This window comes from Cricetulus griseus, chromosome X (genome assembly GCF_003668045.3).
Source record: "Cricetulus griseus strain 17A/GY chromosome X, alternate assembly CriGri-PICRH-1.0, whole genome shotgun sequence".
Taxonomy (NCBI): Eukaryota; Metazoa; Chordata; class Mammalia; order Rodentia; family Cricetidae; genus Cricetulus; species Cricetulus griseus.
The window spans coordinates 45,886,470-45,900,768 of NC_048604.1; the positions used below are offsets into that span (position 1 = coordinate 45,886,470).

General features: G+C 42.0%; 2 protein-coding genes across 13 annotated transcripts in view; both read left to right on the top strand.

Moving 5' to 3' along the window:
• The window catches only part of Trmt2b (tRNA methyltransferase 2 homolog B), a 60,223-nt gene that overhangs the window by 40,532 nt on the left and 5,392 nt on the right, over positions 1-14,299 (top strand). For 8 of the 10 annotated variants that reach the window (XM_027433089.2, XM_027433088.2, XM_027433094.2 and 5 more), the window contains one exon: positions 4,918-6,370. In XM_027433089.2, the coding sequence (XP_027288890.1) occupies positions 4,918-5,044 (127 nt within the window). In that variant the 3' untranslated portion in view covers positions 5,045-6,370. Of the gene's footprint in view, positions 1-4,917; positions 6,371-14,299 lie in introns of those variants that run through there. The other 2 variants (XR_004771384.1, XM_027433087.2) reach the window with 2 other exon arrangements.
• Positions 5,005-14,299, top strand: part of Xkrx (XK related X-linked) — a 76,001-nt gene continuing 66,706 nt past the window's right edge. Inside the window, exon 1 of one of the 3 annotated variants that reach the window (XM_027433097.2) lies at positions 5,005-5,136. In XM_027433097.2, the coding sequence (XP_027288898.1) occupies positions 5,120-5,136 (17 nt within the window). In that variant the 5' untranslated portion in view covers positions 5,005-5,119. The remainder of the gene's footprint in view (positions 5,137-14,299) is intronic. The other 2 variants (XM_027433099.1, XM_027433098.1) reach the window with 2 other exon arrangements.

Here is a 14,299-nt window from a genome sequence, read left to right on the forward strand (position 1 = left end):
AATGGAATGACTATGTCAGGAGAAACAGAGAGACACAGAGAATGGAAATCAGAGTTAAAAGTATATGAAAATTAGGCTTGGTGGCACATGCCTGTAATCCCAGCACTCAGGATAATGAGGCAGTAGGATTATAAGTTTGAGGCCAATTTGAGCTACATAGAAACAGCCTGTCTAAAACTTGTAACAAAGTACAATGAGACCTCTCTCTCTCTCCCTCTCTCTCTCTCTCTCTCTCTCTCTCTCTCTCCCCTCCAACCTCCATGCTCTCCTTTTTAAATAACCGCTGAGTTCAATTAGAGTTGCCTACATGCTCATAGGGTGGGATCATGCACTAGCAACCTACCAGGGTCCACATCCCTAGAGAAACATTTTTACATTCTAAACTGGGAAAAGCACAAAAGTTTGATAATGCACTATTGACATTATAGGGACACTAGAAAGCAAAAATATTGCTGGTATTAATTGAGCACTAATCTGTACAAGTCGGTACCATCCCTTTGGACGTAAGTTTAGCAATGTAGATTAAAAATTTAAACATATGCATACTTGGTGACCCAGAATTACATACCTCGAATTTCAAAATATTTAGTTTTATTTTATGTGTATGAATGTTTTGCCTGCATGTGTGTCTACACAACTTGCGTTGCCTGAGCTCAAAGAGGCCAGAAGGGGGCATCAGATCTCCTAGAACTGAGATTACAGACAGTTGTGAGCTGCAAAATAGGTGCTGTGAATTGAACCTGGGTTCTCTGGACGAACAGCCAGTTTTCTTAACCACTGAGAAATCTCTTCAGCTCCCATCCCTCAGATTTTTATCCTGCAGATCACTCCCAAACATAAATGACATAACGTTGGTTATTGTAATATTTTAACATCAAAAGGAAAAATATTCTAAAAGTCATCAGAAGAGAACTGGATAAATTATTTATGATCTATCCATAAGACGGAAGACTATAGCACTATGTAGAAAAACAGGTACTGATTATCGAAAATCTTGATAGTATGTGAGTTTTCAGAAGCTTTATGGAGATGTACTTCATAATGCATACAATTTTACCAATTAAAAATACAATTCACAGGGCTGTAGAGATAGCTCATTGCTTAAGAGTGCTTGGTTGCTCTTGCAGGGGACACAGGTTTAGTTCCCAGCACCTACATGGTGGCTCACAGCCTTCTGTAATTATTGGGTATAGTAGTGGCACACACCTTTCATTTTGGAGCCTGGGAGTCAGTGTCTGGCAGATCTGTGAGTTTGGGGCCAGCCTGCTTTACATAGTCCTAGGGCAACCAGGGCTACATAGTGAGATCATGTCTCAACAATAAAATAGGTTTAAAACTAGTTAAAATTTGTATTACGTGTATTTTAGCAAAATAAAAGCTAGGAAATCATTAATTTCCATTTTTTCCCAAGAAGAAAACTTCCCACTTTCCCAAATTATCCCCTCATAATGTGCTTAAAGAAACTGAATAATTCAAAAAAATATAAATTATTACTTGTCAAAAAGCCTTCTCTAATTCCAATTCCAGAGGATCAGTCACCTTCTTCTGATTCCATGGGTACTGCACACACACACATACAGACAAAACACTCATACACATAAACTCAAACTTTTTAAAATTGAAAAGAGATTTTTTTCTCATACAATATATCTCAATTATAGTTTCCTGGTCTCTACTCCTTCCAGTTCCTCCCCTCCTCACTTCCCATCTGAATTCACTTCCTTTCTGTATCTCATTAGAAACAAATAGGCTTCTAAGAGATACAACAAAACACAGCAAAGTAAAATGTAAGATGAGGCAAAAACTATTATATCAAAGTTAGACATGACAGCCCAACAGGAAAAAAGTCTCAAGAGCAGGCATAGGACTCAGAGACCTGTCAGGAGTTCCATAAAAATACTAAGCTAATTGCTGTACTATATACACCGGGGAGCTGGCCCTGAGCTTGCTGCTTAAGGCTTTGTGAGCTCACAGGCACCTTGCTTGTTGATTCAGAGGGCCTTGTTCTCCTAGTGTCCATCATCCCCTCCAACACACATGCAGGCAAACTACCTATGTACATAAACCCAAATCAATCTCTCTGTCTGTCTGTCTCTGTTTCTCTCTGTGTGTTTCTCTCTCTCTCTCTCTCTCTCTCTCTCTCTCTCTCTCTCTCTCTCTCTCTCTCTCTCTCTCTCTCTCTCTCTCTCTCTCTCTCTCTCTCTCTCTCTCTCTCTCTCTATGTGTAACAGCTCTGGCTATCCTGGAACTGGCTTTGTAGACCAAGCTGGCCTCAAACTCACTGAGATCTGCTTGCCTCTGCTTGCTAGGTGCTGGTATTAAAAGTGTGCACCACCACTGCCTGACCATCTTTTTTTAAAAAAGTGTACAGTTCAATGAGTTTGGATGGTTTTATGCAGCCATCACCACTATCTAAATTCAGAATATTTTTGTCTTCTCAAAAACAACTGTACCCTTTAGCATCATTGCTTAGCTCCACCCCTGCTGTGTGACCCTAGGCAACCTGTAATGTGCCTTCTGTCTATAGATTTACCTGTCTATACATTTCATTGAATTGACATTTATTGTGTGGTTCTTTGTGTTTTCTCTCACTTAGCATAATGTATATGATGTTCATCTGTGTTTAAACATTTATTGGTCCTTCATTTTCTTTTCACTCTTAACAGGAAATAATATTATATTGTATGTATATATTGTCTCTTAATTATCTGCCCATGGGTTGATGGCTTTATAAATAATGTTGCAATGAATATTCATGTGCAAGTTTTTCTTTCATCTCTGAGAAAGACCAGGAGGGGAATTGCTGGGCCATATGGTACCTAGTTTAACCTTTTGAGGAACTTCAGTTTGTTTTCCAAACAGCTGCCCTATTGTACCAACAGTAGTACAAGAGCATTCCACTTTCTCTGATTTCCTCTGTACCTTCAAGTCTTGTTATTGACTTTTTAAAAACATCTGCTTTACAGTGTTGGCAATGAAGCCCAGGATCGCTTGTGTGCTAGTCAGGTATTCTTCCAATGAGATCTATCCTAAGTTCTTGTTGCTGCCTTTTTTTTTCTTAAAATGGCAGTTTATGAGAAGTGCTACATTCTTGTGGTTTTCCTTTTCATTTCCCCAATGGCTAAAGATGTTTGAGTGTTTGCTTTTTTGTTTGTTTGTTTTTGTGTTTGTGTTTTTGAGACAGGTTTTCTCCCTGTAGCCTGTCCTGGAACTTGCTCTGTAGACCAGGCCTGTTTCTGCTTATGAATGCTGGGATTAAAAGCGTGCACTACCACCACCAGACCCAGTGCTTTTGGTTTTTAATATGTCTTTTTGCATTTCTCTTTGGAGGTAGGGTCTCATGTATTCCAGGCTGGCCCAGATGGACCTTGAATTTGTCTTCATCTCCTGAGTGCTGGGATTACTGGCATGCACCGCCAAATCTGGTTATGCAGTGCTGAGGATCGAACCCAGGGCTTTGTGCATGATAGGCTAGCAGTCTACCAACGGAACTACTTTTCCAGCTCCTCTTTTAGTCAGTTGTAAATCTTTAGATAGTTACAGGTTAATACAAGATTCACATCTTATGCCCAGCTTTACCTGGATTGACATTTTCCTATTAAGGTTTTAGAATTCTTCTGTGTGTCTGATAGAAGTCCCCTATCAAGTAAATGAGTTGAAAAAATTCCTCCCTTTCTGCTCTCTCTGTGCTTCCTGTGTATGAGTGTCTGTGTTCATGGAGTTGCTAGACATCAAATCCAGGACCTCACACAAGCCAGTGAGTATTTAACTGCTGCTGAGCCATATCCCGAATTCCTCCTCCTCTTCCTCTTCTCCCTTCTCCTTCTCTTCCTCCTTCCCCTTCTGTCTTTTTTTGAGATATTGTCTCACTATGTAGCTCTGGCTGTCCTGGAAGTTGCTCTGGAGACCAGGCTGGCCTCAAACTCACAGAGATCCGCCTGCCTCTGCCTCCAAGTTCTGGCATTAAAGGTGTGCAGTACAATGTGTGGCTCAATAGTGTCTTTTGAAGTACAGTCGAGTATATGTTTTGTGGCTTTTGATTTAAGATCTGACATAATGTTGTTACTAAGTACAATAGTAAGGCATAGAATTGTTCATAGAAAACAGTCTGAAAGTCCAAAGTACGAAAGAATGGGTATAAATTGTTACAACCCTTTTAGAAGAGTTTAATGGGTACATGTCTTAGGGTCTTATGAATGTAAGCTGTGATGTTTGATAATATATATTACACGTGTAAGAATTGCACATATACATATATTGAATATCTGTGTAATGTGTGTATGTGTGTACAAGTGCGTGCGTGTGTGCACTGAGGTTCACATCCAGAAATTTGTGCATGCTGATCATGCTCTCGAACTCAGAGACTGAGATTTACCCCAGCTAACTGGGTACATTGTATGTGGGTGTGTGCATGCCAAAGGGCAACCTGAAGGTGGTGTTTCTCGGGAACCATCTACCTTGTGTTTTGAGACAAGATCTCTCACTAGCCTGGATTTCACCCAGTAGGCTAGGTTGGCCGGCAGTGAACCCCAGGGATCTACCTGGTTTTGCTTCCCTAGAACTGGATTACAAGCATATACCAGCATACTTAACATTTTTCCTTGGATTCTGGTCACTGAACTCAGATACCTTGCCAACCAAACCATCTTTGTAGTCCTTTAGATGCATTTTGATTTAATATTTTCAGCTAACGATGGGCTTGTTGGGCCATAACCTCACTGTAAGTTGAGCATTTGTACTCGTGGGGAAGATGGATGAGCACAACAATTACATGAAATAATGAGCAGTGGAGATGAGAGACACATGGGCCTGTGTGACTACAGAGGAAGGACTTCGATTTAACGATTTTAAGCCACTGTGTTCCTGTAGTTGCTTCTCTTTGTTTCTGTGAACTGATACTGTGGTCTATTTCTGCAGGCTGTGTTGTCCTCCAAACTCTGCTAAGAAGCTCCTCGGTGAACCGTTTGTCCTGAGACAAGCTGTCCCTGTGGATTTGTTTCCCCACACCCCACACTGTGAGCTGGTACTCCTCTTCACTCGATAACGCTAGGAGACAGCAGGCTGCTAAGGTTGAAGTTTCAGAGGCATCTGAGTCTGGCATGTTGCTGCATTGGAGACCATGGATATATCACCAGGGTAACCAGTCTTTGAATCCTCAGCAAGAAGAATTTAACTGGCCTCCTCAGAGGCAGATTGAACTATAGCTTGTCATATTCCTTTGGGATTATCCATATTTGCCTAGCTTTGAACACTCCTAACTCCTTGAACTTTTTACAGAGCAGAAGGGGCTAAGGAGATGGCTAAGTGGATAAAGTGCTTATTGTTTATGCCCAAGTACCTGAGTTTGGAACGCCAGCATTCACATACAAGTAAGAGGTCATAGTGGACATGGCTGTTCTTCTGGTGCTAGGAAGTGGAGACAGGGGATCCTGAGGGCTTTCCTGACTAGTCAATCTAGTTAATAAGTGAGCTCCAGGTTCAGTGAGAGACCCTGTCTCAAAACAAGGAGTTGGAAAATGAGATAAATCTCTGGCCTCTAAAAGTGTAATCACACACATACACACACACACACACACACACACACAATCATATACCACACAAAGCAGACAAAGTTATGTAGTAATTACAGGGTACTCGGGTTTTCTAGACTTTAACCTTTCTAGGAAGTCCTTTGATAATGTGGTTATGTCCAGGGCAGGAGAAATGGCTCAGCATTCACAAGCACATACCGCTCTTATAGAATCAAACCTAAGTTTGATTCCTAGTATTCATGTCAGGCTGCTCATAACTGCCTGTAACTCTAGGTCCAGGGGATCTGATGCCTTCTTCTGACCTCCATGGACACTGTACTCATATGCACAAACCTACACTCACCCACATGCAAATACACATTAAAAATAGTTTTAAAAAATTTTAAAAAGAAAATGTGGTTCTCTCTAGGAGCAATAACACCATTTATCTCTTACCTGTAGAAGGAGAACTGGTCAGGAGAAATACCCAGAGAGGTTAAGAAACTCTCACAGTAGGAGCTGAATACTTACGATTGTGCTGAGTATTATGGGGAAGACAGCACCAGAAACCTATAGTAATCCAGTATGTACTATAATAAAGTGGATATTGAAACTAACTATTCATTCATCTCTAGTCCATGAACTTTTCAGTTCTCTAGGAGTTGTCCTTGGGTGGTTAACTAACAATTTATGCTGTATTTTGAATACTCTAATGGTCGGAAGATAAGGAAGTTATGTAGGAAGACTTACAAAATAATAATCAAGTCAATAGGTAGTTAAGATTTTTCTCAGTTCTAACTGCTCCTAAAGCAGACTGTTTCTCAAAAGAAAGATAGCTATTAAAGCTTATATAAAATGTTGTATATGTGTATTTTTGAGGTAGGGTCTGTCTTAGTGTTTTATTGCTGTGAAGAGACACCATGAACCAGGCTAATCTTAGAAAGTGTTTAATTGGGGCCTTGCTTACAGTTAGTCCATTATTATCATGGTGGGGAGTGTGGTAGCTCAAAGGAAGGCAAGGCGCTAGAGCAATAGCCTAGAGCTTTACATCTGATCTGCAGCCAGCGGGCAGAGAGAGAGACGCTGGGTCTGGTGTGGGTTTTTGAAACTTCAAAGTCACTCCTAGACACCCACCTTCTCCAACAAGGCCACATTTCTTTTTTCCCCTCAGGAAGTTAATAGTTTACTAACTTCATATATTTATTTGTTTGTTTATTCCTAGCCTGATCAGTTTCCCCTCTCTCCTTCCCTCCTCTCCTCCCAATTCCTCCTCCTTAACAACCCCACTCCCATCCACTACTCCTGCTTTCTCTTCAGCAAATGGCAGGCTTCCCATGTATTTCAGCCAGCCATGGCATATCAAGTTGCAGTAAGACACCTCCTCTCCTATTAAGGCTGGATGAGGCAATCCAGTAAGAGGAAAGGGTCCCAAAAGCAGGCAACAGTCAGAGATAGACCCTGCTCCCACTGTTAGGAGTTCCACAAGAAGACCAAGCCACACAACTGTAACATATGTGCAGAAGGCCTAAGTCAGTCATATACAAGCTCCCTGGAGTTCAGTCTCTGTGAGCCCTTATGGGCCCAAGTTAGTTAATTCTATGGGTTTTCTTGTGGTATCCTAGGCTCCTCTGGCTCCCATAATCCTTCCTCCCTTGGTTCCACAGGATTTCCCAAGGTCTGCCTAATGTTTGGCTGTGAGTCTCTGAGTCTGTTTCCAACAGTTGCTGGGGGAAGCCTCTCTGATGACAGTTGGGCTAGGAATGATCTATGCGTACACAGAATATCATTAGGAATCATTTCATTGACTTTTTTGCCAGTCATGTTTGGTTCTATCCTAGGTCTCTGGGTGGTCCAGCCTCTGGGTTCTGAAGGCTACTCCTTTTAACCCTTCCAAACAGTTTATCAACTGGGGACTAAGCAAATATGAGCCTATGGGGGACATTAACATTCAAAGCACCACAGGATGTCATGTATTCCAGGTTGTCTTCCAATACACAATGCAGCCAAGAATGACCTGGAGCCTCTGAGCATCCTGCTTCCATCTCATGAGTTCTGCTTCAGTTACATGTGTGTACAACCATACTCAATTTTTATGTCATGCTGGAAAAGTGAACCCAGCCAGAACTTTGCCCATGCTAAGCGAACACTCTGTCAATAGAGGTACATTTCCAGCCAGTTTTTGTTGGTGTTTTGAATCAAGTTTTGCTTAGTCCAGACTAGCCTCAAACTCCTTAGATAGGTAAGGCTGCTCTTTACTCCTCAAATTATATTAAATTAAATTATGGATGTGTGCCACTACTCCCAGCAAATGTTGTGCATTGTTTTTGGAGAGACTTGGAAGTTCAAGAGCGCAGCATATTATACGTTGACAGTGCTGGAGTAGGAGGTCTACATAGGGAAGACACCAGAATAGGAGGCAGATATAAGGGAAAGGTTTGGGCAGTGTTCTTCATTGGGTTTTCCTGAGGAAAGACAGGGAAGGGACAACAGTTGATGATTGACTAGTTTCAGCAGTTTTAGCAGGCTTGGAGCTATAGGGGTGGTCTCTAGTTTGTCTGCTACCTGGCCCTGGGATGCTAAAAGTAGAAGTGTATTTATTGCCTTTCTGGGTATTCAGGGCAGTTATAGAAAGTATGATATAAAATAGTGTTTTCTTTTTTCTTCAGAGATGATGATGTTTAGATCTGGAAACATTCCTGAAGGCCATAAAATAATGGTTTTTTTTTTCTTCAGAGATGATGATGTTTAGATCTGGAAACATTCCTGAAGGCCCAAGTGTCAAAAGCTTGTTCTTAGCCTGTGGCACCATTGGGAGGTAATGGAGCTTTTAGATGATAAGGTCTAGTGCAGTGGTTAATGCTGTGACCCTTGTCACAGTTCCTCATGTTGTGGTGACCCCACCCCCAGCCATAAAAATTATTTTTGTTGCTGCTTTGCAAATAATATTGCTAGTTATGAATAATATATATATCTGATATGCACGATACCTAGTATGTGACACTTGTGAAAGGGTCATTCAACTCCAAAGGGATTGTGACCCACAGCTTGAGAACTGCTGGTCTAATGGCAGGAAGTTAGGTCATTGAAAGAGATATTGGGATACTGCTCCTTTCCTCCACCTGTCTTTACTTCCTGGCTATCATGAAATGATACATCTTTTCTCCACCATGTGTTACCTTGTCCAGCCCAAAAGCAATGGGTTAAATGATCGAAGACCAGAAATGTGAGCCAAAACAAACTTTCAAGTTGTTTTTAGGAATCTTGTTTCAGTGATGGAAAGCTGACTGATATATACAGCCTTGACCTCAGGCCTTGCTCTCTCTAAGAATTGACTAGCCCAGTGGGGAGGGGCAGAATCTTTAGTCAGAAGGTTAATCAAGATGTCAAGACAACATTGTTTGCAGAAATACACACACTACACAGGATAGTACATACTCATTTTAACATTAGAAGGAAGCCAGGTTTGGAGGCTCATGCCTATAATTCCAGTACTTGAAAGACTAATGCAACAGACTAGCTGGGAGTTCAAGGCCAGTCTGATGGACTATATACAGATACATTGTTTTGGGGAAAGGCTCTGGGATCAGTATTCTTTTTTTCCTTTAAATGTTTTCTTAGCACATATTTATTATACATCATGCCATATTACATAAGTATGCTTTCTTTTAATGTTGGAGTTCTTTTGGGGTTTTTTGCTCTTTGGGCTATTGCTTTTGGAGATTTCGTTAATAACTATATCTGTATGCTGATTATCTCTTCTACCTGCAAAACCTTCCCATACCATTCATGTTAGTCCCATTTGATCACCTAGACACTTTTTGATTCTACTTTTAGGTCATGTGTAATTATATGTATATTTAAAATCTATGAACCACATATAAGAGAAAACATGGTATTTGTCTTTCTAAGACTGGCTTAATCTGCCTAACATTCATTTGCCTGCAAACCGTAAAAGTATTCTTATTTATGGTTAAAAACATTCAGTTACCAATTTTTCTGGTTTTGGACATCAGTTATTAATATTCTTTACATGTACCCCCCATACATCTTGTGGTTGTTATGTGCAGCTAAAGCTGAGAACCGGTGCTATAGAGGTATGGCTTTACTTTGCCTATGTGTTCTTTGGACCAGCAGCTTTGGCATCACTTGAGCCAGTTACAAGCACAACGTTTCAGACTTCACTCCGCTGATTTAGATCCTCTGGGGCTGGCATCCAGAGATCTGTGTTTTACCATCACTTGCAGGCGATGCTGATGCACACTGGAGTTACAGAACCACTGACTCTCAGCCTTGGTTGCACAAATCACTGAAGGACCATTTATTACAGTCGTTTGTTTGTTTGTTTATATGTGTGTACATGAGTGTGGTGGTCAGAGGACAACTTGTGGGAGTTCCTTTTCTCCTTCTACCATGTAGGTACCAGGGATGGAACTCAGATCATCCAAGTTGGTGACAAACACCGTTACCTTCTGAGCCCTCTGGCTAGCCCTAAAGACCTCTTAAAACAGGCTCTTGGGCATAACATTTTCAGATATTTCTGCGTCATTCCTTATGAGTGTGGCCTCGGCACTGTTATTTTCAAGGTCCCCAGACAGCTCTCACATGTGTTTGTGGGGTGGGGTGGGAATCCTTGTCTCAGGTTTTTGTCTCCAAGATGGTGTTGATGTGATGAATAAAAGCACACATCAGGTTGTAGATATTCTTTCTCACTAGACCCAGCACGACTTCTGACTCGTGCTTTGTATCCCTGTAAAGCATTGATTTTTTTGCATGTCTTCCGTAACTGTTTTGGTGGGCGTGCTGCTTAGTTTTGTTTTTGTTTGCTTCATACCAAGTAGAGTAATGTGAGAAGAGGAACCGGCTATTGAAGAATTGCATTCATCAGATTGACCTGTGAGCATGTCTGTGGTGCATTTGCTTGATTGATCTTTGTGGGCAGCTCAGCCCACTGTGGGTGTTGTCATCATGCAGGTGGTCCTAGCTTGTCTAAGAAAGTGAAGTGTGCAAGCCCTGAGAGCAAGCCAGTAAGCAGCACTCCTCTGTTCTGAAGGTCTCTACGTCAGGCTCTCCCTTGGCTTCCTCCATCTGTCAGCTAAAATAAACTCGCACCTCCCCAAGTTACTTCTGGTCGTGGCCTTTCTCTTGGCAATAGAAAACAGTCTAGGACAGTGGGTATGGGAGAAATGGAGTTCCATACCATAGTTGCTACTAATTCTAGATGAGCCATAAGAATTAATCCTCATACACTCGTGGGAAAAGTGAGGTCACTTTAAGCTTAAAATAAGACAACCATTTTAAGAACTTTTCCTCGATCTATTTCCTGTCTTTCAGTACTGGCTGCTTCTCATTCATCTCATTTTAAAGTTGCTGAAGGCGGGCGAGATAGCTCAGTAGATAAAGGCATTTGCTGCCAAGGCAGATAATCGATGAGTTCAATTCCCAGGACCCACATGGTAGAATAAGAGAAGTGACTCCAGCAAGTTCTGAGCTCCATGTGCATGTCTTCTGAATACCTAAGTGAATTTAATAAAAGAGGTCTGTTTTAAAAATTAAAGTTACTGAACTACAAAGTGCCAGTTTTGCCGCGGCTCCTTTTTTTTTTTTTTTTTTTTGGTTCTTGCTGGTTTGAGACAGGGTCTTGCATGAGTGTCCCTGGTTAGTGTCCTCCTGCCTCAGCTTCTCTGGTGCTGGAATTGCAGGTGTGAGCCACCACTGTCTGCTTTGGCCATTGCTCTTGTGTCAGGTTTGGAGTTTTTTAGCTGCCACAGTGGTTCACAGGCTTATCTGCATGTTCTAATCACTTGCAGTGCTTGGATCGCATTAAGTATATGTGTGTGCTCATGCCACCACCCCTTGCATGTGGAGGTCAGAGGACAAGTTGTACAAGTCAATTCTCTCGTTCCAACATGCAGGTCCTGGGATCGAACTCAGGAGGTCAGGTTTGACAGCAAGCACCTTTACCCACTGAGTCATCTTGATGGCTCTCCTGTGATGCTTTAAAAAACCTTCTCGTTTGCTGTCGCTAGAAATGTAGAGGAACGTGTTTCTGCCATTCCACAATGTCAGAATTCATTGAATAAATTCACAAGGTTTAGCAGTTAAGATGACACTTTGTCACAAAACCTACCTACCTTGGAAGCCTAGGTGAGGTGAATGCAAGTTCTTTTATTCCAGTCTTATTCACTATCATGTCATGCAACATTCAATAAATATATCAGTATATCTTTGTATATGTGTATGGGTTACAAAATGAGTACAAGTTAACGAGGCTGCTGCAGAATTCAAGGGGTTTCAGAAGTGGGCTTAGAAAAAAAATCTGTGTTGATAAGACAGTGATACAACCAGCGCAGCGAGGGAGCTGCTCAAGTCGAGTTTTGGAGCAAAACTACAGTGTTCAACTGAGGTTAAAAGGCAGAACTAACTGGGTGGGGAGCAGGAAATGGTGGGTTAGGTTTAGGCCCAGATGGGCAAACAGGTGGATGGGCAGGCAGTTGAATAGGCTTCCTGAACAATAAGGGACCAAGCCAAGTCAGGGAATCATTGGTTGGGGAATCACATACCAGGTATCAGATGATAGGGCCCATGCCCATAACTTACAGAGAACTCACAGTGGTGGCTTATGTCTTTATTCCCAGCATTCAGGAGGCAAAGACAGGCAGATATCTGGGAGTTCAAGGCCAGCCTAGTTTACAGATCAAGTTTCAGGACAGCCAAATCTACAAACAGAGAAACTCTGTCTCTGAAAAAAAATATGTATATATGATAGAGTCTCCTAGGGCAGTGCACAGCTTGAAAAGCCACTCTTCAATGCTCTAATGGCCAGATTCTCGACATAGTTCTTGAGACAGACATTCTGATTTAATTGGTGTAGGGTATGGTCCAAATAACTGAATTATTTGATGTTTCAGTTGTGAGCCTAACTCTGAAGAGTTGTGCCATCTCTCCCACCCAGTATCTGAATTTTTAAAGATCCCTGAAGAGATTCTGATGGGCAGCCACAACTATGATCTTCTGGTTAAGGCAACAGTTTATAATCTTGTCTGTGCCTTGAACTCCTCCAGGATTTTTTCTCAAACTTTCAAGGCTTAGACTCCACCCCGACTAATTCAATTGTCAATAGTCTCTGGAAGTACTACTCTGACCTGGAAGGTTACCATGTGTGCCCAGCACTGAGAAGCACAGGGTTGGAGTATTTGATGTGCTTGACTGTCTTCAGGCAGAAGGAGAGAATGGTTGTCATTTGCTGAGATTTAAATATTCTGACCCTTCACCCTTAAGATCAAATTACAATTTATAACTCCTAGGATCCTTAGTCATTTTTCTTAGGAATACAATTCAGAATGGCTTGCCCACAAAATGCAGTCATGAACCATTGGCAGCTCTCTTCGAATTTGCCAGTTAGTCCGAATTCAAGAGGACACGTGAAATGGAATATAACCATTATTTCTGAGATGTAACACATTTTTCCTCAGCAGATTCTATCCCACTAACATATACATTGTATTTTCATTAACTTTCCCTTAAAGGAACCCAGCTGGATGACATTATCCATACCTGGCCACAAGTCACACAATGGAGGGGCATGTATTAGAAAGAGCCTCAAGCCTATTTGTGGGGTGGGAGAGATGACTCAGCTGTTAAGAGCACTTGTTACTTTTGCAAAGGACCTGGGTTCAGTTCTGAGTACTCAAATGATGACTCACAACCATCTGTAACTCTAGTTCCAGAGTATCTGACCCCCTCTTTTGACCTCTGTGGGCACCAGTTATGCATGTCATATACATACATGCATGCAGGCAAAACATTTATACACAGATTTTTGTTGTTGTTGTTTTTGAGACAGGGTTTCTCTGTGGAGCTTTGTAGGCCAGGCTGGCCTGGAACTCACAGATTTTTTAAAGCCCATTCTAATAATCTAATATTTCAAGGTTAATGAGGGAATTACCAATACGGGGTCAGGTAAAAATATATGGGTATTTATTTATTTGGGTTTTTCAAGACAGGGTTTCTGTGTGTAGCTTTGGAGCCTATCCTGGCACCCACGCTGGAGACCAGGCTGGCGATCTGCCTGCCTCTGCCTCCCGAATGCTGGGATTAAAGGCGTGCGCCACCAACACCTGTGGCTATATGGGTTTTAGGGAGATGCCTTACTTACAGAGCGAACTACCCAGCTGGCAGGGCAGGAGTAAGTACAACAAGCCAATAATGAAAAGGAAGAAGAAGAGGCTTCCAAGTGCATGCCCCTCACTCTTAAACCTTCTCCACGTCACCCTGACCAGGCGTGGTCAGGCATACCTGTAGCCAACCCCTAGCAGGTGTGGATACAGTGTCCCCTACACAAGGTGTTAGTTTAAAACACTTGTTTTGGGATTTTTGAGATAGGGTCTTCCTATGTAACCCTGGCTGGCTTCAAACTGGCTATGGAGAACAGGCTGGCCTTGAACTTTCAGTGAGCCTCCAGCTTCTAGCTTCCAACTCCTGGAATTACAGGTGAGCACCATTGACTCTGGTGGTAATCACCATTTGCATTTGCTAATTATCTTCAGTTGTAATCAAGCCAAGGACTATTTGAGAGCAAGAGGGGCTGAGCTGAATTATGCTCAACTGCTTAGTAGTGGCCTCCCACCGGGCTGGAAGAACCCCTAACATCCAGCAGTGTCTGAACTGTAGCAGGAGCTTACTTAGCAAAGCACTTTGACATGCTGGCTAAAAGGAGCAGCCTTTTTTCAGGCTGGCCTGGGCTTAAATCCGGTCTGCCAATTACATGCTCTGTGACTTGGACAACTTAC